The sequence below is a fragment of the Camelina sativa genome, chromosome 20 (assembly GCF_030686135.1).
Source record: "Camelina sativa cultivar CO46 ecotype springtype chromosome 20, ASM3068613v1".
NCBI classification, from domain to species: Eukaryota; Viridiplantae; Streptophyta; class Magnoliopsida; order Brassicales; family Brassicaceae; genus Camelina; species Camelina sativa.
In genome coordinates, this window is record NC_141899.1 from 16466558 (window position 1) to 16476246 (window position 9689).

A 9689-nucleotide genomic window follows, 5' to 3' on the forward strand; every position below is an offset into this window, starting at 1 on the left:
TTATTTCAACTCTTACTCTATCTGACTCCCAACATAATTATATATTAAAATTATTTTAAAATCAAATACACATGAACTTATTTATTTTCTTTTATAAGTATTTTAAAATGATTGAATAAATCATCAAAAGATAAACAATGTAAAGATAATTTACATTTGTGGAAAAAATATTCAAATTTAAAGTTAGGAACTTCCCATAAATGGATGATCCAAACAATGGTTACCAGTGTTTTGTTGTTCGATGGAGATTGAATCGAGGATAGAATAGAAAGTAAATGTTTTAGTTTTCACAATAGTATGAAAGGGGATGTACTTGTATGGTAATAGGTTGTTTTTAGAAAACTAAACTTTATACAATGTTTGAGCCTTTAAGAAAGAGAAGAGATTGAAATCAAATATTAATGATCATAAATTCGCAAGTGTTTCAAAATAATAAGTTAAAAATGAGAAGTTATATAAACAAAAATGAAAACTGAGGAAAATAGTGGGTATAGCAATGCAGAAAATGATGGTATTCTTTAAAATCAACCTAAGTAATTATGTTCATACACCATAGAACCTAAAACAAAATACTGATCAACCCAAATAAAAAGTATAAACAAATTGAAAACCAAATAAAAATAGAAAATGGTTTCATACTTTTAAAGTAAAAACTGAAACCAAATTAACTTATGATAGACTAATTTAAAAATATAAAAAATTTTATAATATATATAAGATAATTGTTGTATAGTTTGCTTTTTGAAAATTTTTCAACATTGTTACAAAAATATATTCCTTCCATTTTTTAGTTTTAGCATCTAATATATTTCGTAATGAAATCATACACCATAGAACCTAAAAATAAAATACTGACCAACCCAACTAAAAATATAAACAAATTGATACCAAATAAAAATTGAAAATAGTTTCATACTTTTAAAGTAGAAATTGTTGGGGCTGATAAAAAATACTGAGTCTTTTAAAGTAGAAATTGTTAGATTGAAACATTGAAATTAAACCTAAGAATTCAAACTTATAAATTTAATTTAATGTTGGTATAGTTTCAAGATGAAACCAACGACAACCGATAAAATGTAGCTCTAGATTATTGGGACTGCATTTGTTTCTGATTAAATAAGGGAGGAAGAAAATGTTGATGATTTTTTTTTGGTTTTATGGGCTTGTAGTTAATTGGGTTCAAACTATAGTTAATTAGGTAAAAAAAAAAACAGGTGTCAGAAATAGCAAACCAAGTGTCATCTCTTTAGCAAAAGTTGTAAAAAATCTTATAAGTTTTGCAAATAACAGATTCATATTAAAAAAGAAATATGACAATAAAGGATTACTTTAAGATGGATATTTGGAGAATTTTGTATATCATTGAAAATATTTTGAAAGTTTTTGAGAATTTCTTACCCAATTTTTTTAATAAATATTGCCTAAAAGCTAATTATTTAAAAAAAGAACAGTTATGGTACACACAATTTTTGGCAGTGTGAAATGGCCAGGACGGGAAGGAACGGTTAGAACAGGACAATGTGGCATGTAAAGAACCTCTTTAAGATGGGTATTTTGAGAGTTTGTGTATTTTGAAAATATTTTTGAAATTTTTTGAGAATTATGATCTACTAACTATATATAAATTAAATATTCAGATAAAGATTTCATGTAGTTCATCTACATTTTTTAGCCAAACTTTTTTCAAAAATATTGTCTAATGGGAAATTATTTAAAAGAGTAAATTTATGGGAATAAAATTAATGACAGCACCATACACAACATGTTTCCCGTTTCAAAATAGATACATGTAAGTTATATACATACATTAAATCAACTAAATCCAAATTGATATTTGGATTTAACACCCTTATGCAAATTGTGAGAAATATTTTGATACACGTGACAAAATCACAATCACAGGCTGTGTTTGGTTATTATAGATGGATCACAAAAAATCGTATATTTTCAAATTTAATTATGCTCGATATGGGTTGCGATATTCACATATATACCAAAATATTGACAAAACACTCATTTATTGACTAAACACTCAAATGAGTGGCCAACTAACTTTTATAGAAAAATTCTAACAATATCTAATTAATTTTTGTATATTCTAAACTATTTCTACATGAAAAAATATCACAACGAACAGTCTACCGAGATAGTACTTGAAGACATTAAAAGTTTCAGTGGTTAATGAGTCGTTGTGTATTGTGTTGCCTATACACAAATATCTAATATTATATATATATATATATATATATCCCTCCTATTAATCGAAAACACAAATATAAAACAAACATTACTTATATAGATATTTATAAGGGTATGCCATTGGAGGTAAGTCAAATTAATTCATCTGCGCGAAAGGTTAAAATGGAATCACTGAAATCGGATAATTTGACCCAATTACATGTTATAACTTATAAGCCCAGCCATGCCTTTTTATTTTGAGCAAAACATCTCAGTCGTTGATTTTCTAAGTTTATGTAAAGAGACATCAAACCTAATAATTTTTTTTTTCGCCTTTGTTCTAAGGATTAAAACTGAAAGACTAAATTCGAGAATTCCATAGAACTCTAGGAATTTTTTTTTTTATGGTGCGAAGCAGTTGTAAAAAAAAAGGTTAACTATGTTACATGTAAAGAACTACTTTGCGATGGGTATTTTGAGAATTTTGGGTATTTTTAAAAATATTCTGAGAGCTTTTAGAATTTAGAATTTCAACTAACTATATAAATTAAACATTCAAATAGAGAATACATGTATTTTGTCTGAATTTCTTAGCCAAAATTTATTAATAACATTATTGTATGGGTAATTGTTTAAAAGAGAATGGTTATGACATAAAATTTCTAACAGGATGGTTCGGGACATGACGGAATGGGATGGGACCGAACAAGATTTAATACCCCGTAACAAAATTACTTTAACATTTTCAACAAACACACAGACTATGCTTGATTATTAAGGATGTATTGCAAAAAATTGTATATTTCCCAGCTGATGATGATGATGATCATGTTTATTTTTGGTACGGTTGCAGTATTCGAAATATACACCAAAATTTTAACAACACCATAAAAGAGTGGCTAACTAATTTTTATGGAAAATACTAATATTATATAATTAAAGTTTTACTACCTAAAAGAGTTTATTATTTGACTGAATATATGTTTTACCAGTGTTTTTGAAGTAATTTAATTTACTACTTAAGTACATATACTTAAAGAAATAATAATTGAATTTTGAGAAAAATTCCTGTATATTTATGGTATTAAGACAAGAAATAGTATGTGTAAACTGAAACAGGTAATTCAAATAGTGAAAACAATATATTGAACAACTTTTTTAAAAAAAAAAGGGAAAGAAATTTTAGATAAAAGTATAAAATCAAAAAACTATTGGTAGAAAAATTCAAGTGTCAAGCTTTCACTAATTTGGATAAGAATTTACTATGCGACAATTAATTAACCACTTTGGAACGGGCACTTTGAAATTTTGGGATTTTTGAAAACAGTTATATACTTTTTTAAAACTATAATTATTTGGATAGTTTCAACTAACTAACAAAAATATATTCAACGAGAAATTTGGTATCCCATCTAATTTCTTACCCAATCTCTTTTAATAAACATTGTCTAATGGATAATTATTTAAAAGAGAACAAAGAGAAAAAATAACCGGATGGATATGGGACAAGACGAGACAATGGGATGAGACGAGACGAGACGAGAGAAGATGGGTTGGAACATGTGGAGATAGGACGGGACGGGACGTGCATTCCCGTTCTAAAGTAAATATAATTCTTAGTCATTTTAAGAATTTAAAATTTATATGAAATATTTGTCCCGTGTTATAGCATAGGTTACTACCTAGTTTGTTTCTGATTAAAGAAGGGAGGAAGAAAATGTTGATGATTTTTTTTTTTGGTTTTATGGGCTTGTAGTTAATTGGGTTCAAACTATAGTTAATTATCAAAAAAAAATAGGTGTCAGAAATATAGCAAACCAAGTGTCATCTCCTTAGCAAAAGTTGTTGTGGATTTGGTTCACTGAATTCGCAGATGGTGACCACCGAATTGTTAGGGTTTCATCATGACGGCCCTCGGAATGTGGAGATGATGATAATCGAATCGCCTCTCCTACATACAATCAAAGCTGACAGCAATCTCCTCTTCCTCCACACCCAGATGATTCCACAAAAAATTCTTCGTTATCTCGCAATCGCGAGAGAAAGAGAGAGAGAGAAAAAAAGAAATGGGAAGAAATTTTTTTTTTCCACGTTTTCTGTTTCTCGTCCAGCCAATAGCACACAGACACGTAGCGTCTCTTAAAACACATTTGGGGATACTATATAACAACTCCCCTTATATTTTTTCTTTTCTTTTACTTTATTTTTTGACATAAAAAACTAAGAATCAGGGGTTGAACCCCTCGATAAACAAGGCCTAAGATTCATGGATTTTGTGCATGTATCATGTATGTGTTCGCTGTTTTCGAACATGTATGTTCTAGAGAAAAAGAATATTGTACAAGGGTCTTTGAGACTTTGACCAAGACAAAAGACTACACAATGTACACCAGCCCATTTTGTTGGGGAACAATACTTGGGTTCACCCCTAGGGGTGAACCTCTCCATTCACCCCCTAATAAAATAAGGCAATAAAATCTTTATACATTATTATAAAATTAAAAAACTTAAACCGCACTTTAATAAACCCAAACCGACATATATAAAATCTAAACCCTAACCATCTCATTTGTGAACCCAAACCATATATAATTTCGTTCTACTTATAAAATCTAAACCCTAATCATCTTATTTGTGAACCCAAACCGACATATAATTTCGTTCTAATTGTGAAATCTAAACCCTAACATCTCATTTGTGAACCCAAACCGACATATTATTTTGTTCTACTTGTAAAATCTAAACCCTAACTATCTCATTTGTGAACCCAAACCGACATATAATTTCGTTCTAATTGTAAAATCTAAACCCTAACCACCTCATTTGTAAACCCAAACCGACATATAATTTCGTTTTAATTGTAAAATCTAAGCCCTAACCACTTCATTTGTAAACCCAAACCGACATAATTTTATTCTAAGTGTAAAAATCTAAACCAAGCCAATATTTAACTTTCCTTAATTAAAAGTATACAGAATTTGTTTCCTTAATTTGGTTTGCTTTTTAATTTAATTTAAATTTATTTTTGAAATAAAATATTAGATGGAAGATTCTGATTGGCTGAGAGAAGAGGGGATGAATGGAGGGTGAACCTAAGTATTTTTCTTTGTTGGGGGTCAAAAGACATAAACTAATTATGACAAGTTTATCTATATTAAAGGAAACTTTATATTCGATTACGATCTTTTTCAATGTGTATTTCGGACTAGTGGTATTTCTTTCTTTTTTTGAATTTGCATGAAATACTGTTATAATTTATTTTTTTAAACTATATTAAAGGAAACTATATATTCGATTACGATCTTGTCAATGTGAGTAATCGAATTTTTCTATTATTGATAAAAATCTATTGACAAAAACATTGACTGTTCACACGGTAATTTTTTTAAATGAAAGTAATATCAGCGAGGCTGTGTGAAACAAAAAAGGTAGTAAGTTTCATTACCCGAGAAAACTACTTACAAAAGGCTCTTTTGCTCTATCAATACTACTTGTATTACAATGATCGACAGAAAATGGTTCTTTGACATTATTACAAGTGAAGGATTTGCAAAACACAAAAGACAGAGAAGCGAGGCACTGTGTGACCAAAATACTTCAATCCTTGCAATCTGTTACACCTTCCGTAGATATTTGAAATCGAGCCTCCGCTTCTGGCAAGCATGGCGAGCTTATCACTTTACAGATTCTCTCCTCTGCTCTTCCTTTCCTCAACGCCAGCCTGTACAACAAACACAATTTGCCAATGAACTCTAAACAACAAGTAACAAGGATTCATCGAATTTGCAAACATTACAGACCTTGTTGTGGTGGCATGAGCCATGATATTCCCACCAATTGGCTTAAATTGGGGACCAGCAAATAGAGCTGAACCATCTACTTGCGCAACTACTTGGTTTGTTATAACAACAGCCACACCAAACTAGAGCCATTACACATAAGAGAGAATACTTCAGGATGGTGTCTCAGAGAAATTCTGGAAAGGAAACAGTTAGTAGTATTACTGAATGTTCACCTCATCCGCTAACTTCTGAAGACTTCTCAAGAACTTTGCAAGATGCATTTGTCGAGCCGAAAGCTCTCCCCTTCCAGAGAAATCTGTCCTGTAAAGAGCGGTAGCACTATCGACAATCATGAGAGCAAACCTGTGCCAAAACGGTCATTGCAACTTTCGCATTTAGCACTCTCGTAGTAAACATAACATAACAGAACACCAAAATAAACTTAGCACACCTTGTTTCAATCATCATTGATGCTGCTTCAAGCAAAAGCCTCGACTGATGATCAGTATTATACGCTCTTGCATAGGCAACATTTTCAAGTACATCAGCTCCATTTAATCCAAACCTGCAACATTTTAATTGATTATTTCCAGAATATTATGTCTCAAGAACCCCATCATGAACGTATGTTACAAAGAAACATACCTGTCAGCTATCTGTAAGAGTCTTTGTGGCCTGAATGTTCCCTCGGCATCAATGTACATCGCTTTACCCTCTCCACCTCCTTGATCCATGGGTAGCTAATCATTTAAACATAAACCTTAATGTGAATATCTTTCTCAGTTTTGTGAAAGTGTAAGAAGAAATTCAAGATCATTACTGCTAAATAAGCAACAATAGCTAAATAAGTAAGTTCAAAAAAAGGGCTCTTACTTGACAAGTTACACACAGCGTATGGCACAACTGAGTCTTTCCAGAGCGGAACTCACCATATAACTCAGTGATGGATCCAGTTTCAATTCCTCCTGTTGAGAATACGGCAAAGTAAGATCAAAATAGCAAAACGCGGTTTTGAGATGTACTGGAAACCAGAACCAACCTTCAAGAACTTTGTCAAGCTCCCTTGATCCAGATGTAATCTGAATGATCTCCTGTCTTTGGGCATGAAGCTGGGTCGCACTAGTGAAACCAAGAGGAACCAGCTTTGAAGCTGTCACATAAGAAAACACACCAATAAGAAACACAAAAACTCTAAAACCATCAAAGAGAAGTAAAGCAAAAAAGGTTAGTAACACATACCTGCTTCTACGATTTTGTCAACCTTGGCATCACTGATTCCTTTAATCTGCAAGAGATCCTTCCTTGGAGTATAGGCAACACCTTCAACAGTACAGAGACCAGCATCCCTAAGCTTCTTTACATCAACAGAAGCTATACCTGCCGCCTGAAGTTTTTGCAGGATTAAAGAGATGAAATACCAAATAACACAAATAACAAAAAAAACCCGAATTCATCTCCTTCATGAACACGAATTAAACGAATTGAGTGATTATATGACATTGGAGTCACAACAAGAGAGAAGCTACCCAGAATGGAGTCTAAAACCCCAAAAAAGTCAACTTTATCGGAACCCTAAAACAGATTCTTCTCTACAGATCGTAGCGAAACCCAATTCTCGCTCAATATTCACATTTTTTTCACATCGCGAAGACGAACACAGGGTGGAAAAAAAGCAGAGAACTTTAGCGAATTCAAGCCGAACCCATTTCGATTGACGCAAGATCTAGTGAAGCTAAGGCATCGCGAAGGTAAAATTCCACGAGAAATGATAAAATCTGGAAGAAATTGAGAAATTGAAACCTGAAGCTGTTCGACGGGGAAAGGGCCGTGCTGTATCTCTTCGTCGTCTTGTTCTTGGACAACGTTCTGGTTTCTTCGCTGCTCCATTGTCGTCATCGCTATCAATCGGAAGTTCAGAACAGATTCGGGGAACCCAGAGAATGCGAGAGAGCAAAATAAGAGAGAATTGCGAGTGGAGGGAACTGGCGAAACTGAAAAGTAATTGAAAGAAGCGCCACAACCACAACCAAAATTATACAAGACGATTGGGATTTGGGACAAAGGCTTCTTCGACAAGTCTCGATTGCGTTTAGATTAGCTTTTTCTTCTTAGCCAATGCTCGTATTGGGATCTTAAAAGCCCAAACGGATTTGGCCCATTACTTAATCAGTTAGAGTTAAGTTAGATCAATTCCTATTTTAAGTTACTAACAAAACACAAATCCTCCTTATTTTTAATTAAATAATTACCATATTAATTTTAAATTTGACAAAATACTGAACAAGATGCATAAAATTCTAAATGATAATGGTGTCATTTTTTTTTATATTTCCATATCATTTTAAATTAATTTTTAATATAAATATGTTAAATTAATCTTTGGAAATACAATATGTGTCGCCACCCAAATGACATTTACGTGTTCAATTTCCGAGAACCACCACAATTTTACTATTCTATAATTCCAATAATTTAGTAATCACTTATTGAAGCAAAAAAATATAATTGGTTATCTAATTTATTATCTAATTTAAGGTATGGTAAAAACAAATTATTGGTAAAAAAGAAAGACTTAAAGAAAAAGAAAAAAGGAAGGACCCAACAGGGTTCAAACCGGTGACCTATTGATCTGCAGTCAATTGCTCTACCACTGAGCTATGAACCCATATTGCTTTAATAAACTCAAAAGTTTTAATTGATTTATTTTATTAATTATTGTAAGTTTTAGCATAGTCAGGTCAATTATCTAGCAATCATACAAATTACCAAAAGCATAACACAAACAAATTAAGCCATGGCAATTAAAACTCATTTTCATTTTCTAATATATTATAAATGCAAAAGTAAATGGATTGTTAGTTTTTTTACTTCAAAGTGATAAATTATCTAGTAAAATTTTGAAATAAAAAATGAATCGTCATCTAGACTGTATATACTAATGGAATATTTTTTCTTTTTTCCCCGTCAAAATAACTTATATTATATCAAAAACGAATTATAGAAATTGTTTGTAGTCTACATAGGAGGATTTAAAGTGTCAGAAGAAAAACTACAATTCGTTTTCAAATTGGGAAAATTTATATTAACCAAATAAAATAAATTATTCCAAACTTTGCCCCTAAAAAAATAAAATACCTAACAAACATTTTTATTGTTAAAAAGAAAACAAATTACCAAAAACGATTATTACGAATTACGAACCAATTAAACCATGACACTACAATATTTTGTTTAACATAAAAACAACATTTCCTTAAATGGGGTACATACAAACAATATTTCCTTAAATGGGGTACATACAAACAACATTGCCAACATTTTAACATGATGAAAAATACAAATTGCCAGCTAAAACCTCAAAGTTAAAGATTGGTTGACAACTAGACGCCAAATGCTAGTATGTATCAAACCAAAGCTCTTGAGTTTACTCCAGGGAAAGAAAAAAAACAGACACACAAAGTCACTCTTATAAAAGAAAAATTATATTGGTAAACATATATAAAAAACTAGGGCCCAACCGGGTTCGAACCGGTGACCTATTGATCTGCAGTCAATTGCTCTACCACTGAGCTATGGACCCATGTGAACGTTGATAGAATATTTAGTATAAAGTCTTAAATTTGTTTGGTATAAAGTCTTACATTAATGACCATATAAAACTGAATTGATGTTAATCTGTACTATTCATTCATCATAACGTCTTCTCCTTCTCCTTTTCGTTTTCTTTTT

The 9689-nt window shown here is 31.3% G+C and overlaps 1 protein-coding gene and 2 non-coding genes across 3 annotated transcripts; all 3 read right to left on the reverse strand.

The window, feature by feature from the left end:
- Positions 1–5593: 5593 nt before the first annotated feature.
- On the reverse strand, positions 5594–8066 carry LOC147918998 (DNA repair protein RAD51 homolog 1-like). Its single transcript, XM_087503518.1, has 9 exons — positions 7761–8066; positions 7200–7344; positions 7000–7110; positions 6834–6925; positions 6606–6700; positions 6412–6525; positions 6194–6323; positions 5979–6100; positions 5594–5899 (listed from the first exon to the last, which is right to left on the reverse strand). Exons 1-9 carry the CDS (start codon positions 7854–7856, stop codon positions 5776–5778), a joined length of 1029 nt encoding a protein of 342 aa, XP_087359644.1. The 5' UTR covers positions 7857–8066; the 3' UTR covers positions 5594–5775.
- Positions 8067–8553: 487 nt separating this feature from the next.
- TRNAC-GCA (transfer RNA cysteine (anticodon GCA)) lies at positions 8554–8625 on the reverse strand. The gene has a single exon. It is a non-coding gene; the product is annotated as a tRNA-Cys (tRNA).
- Positions 8626–9468: 843 nt separating this feature from the next.
- TRNAC-GCA (transfer RNA cysteine (anticodon GCA)) lies at positions 9469–9540 on the reverse strand. The gene has a single exon. It is a non-coding gene; the product is annotated as a tRNA-Cys (tRNA).
- Positions 9541–9689: the final 149 nt, after the last annotated feature.

Bases quoted from the DNA above. Each gene is read 5' to 3' on its own strand.
- LOC147918998 (XM_087503518.1), bottom strand. From the start codon at position 7,856: ATGACGACAATGGAGCAGCGAAGAAACCAGAACGTTGTCCAAGAACAA. The intron at 6,324-6,411 runs GTGTGCTAAGTT...GTTTTGGCACAG, and splicing joins TCAATGATGATTGAAACAAG to GTTTGCTCTCATGATTGTCG. The intron at 5,900-5,978 runs GTCTGTAATGTT...TTTGTTGTACAG, and splicing joins GCTCATGCCACCACAACAAG to GCTGGCGTTGAGGAAAGGAA.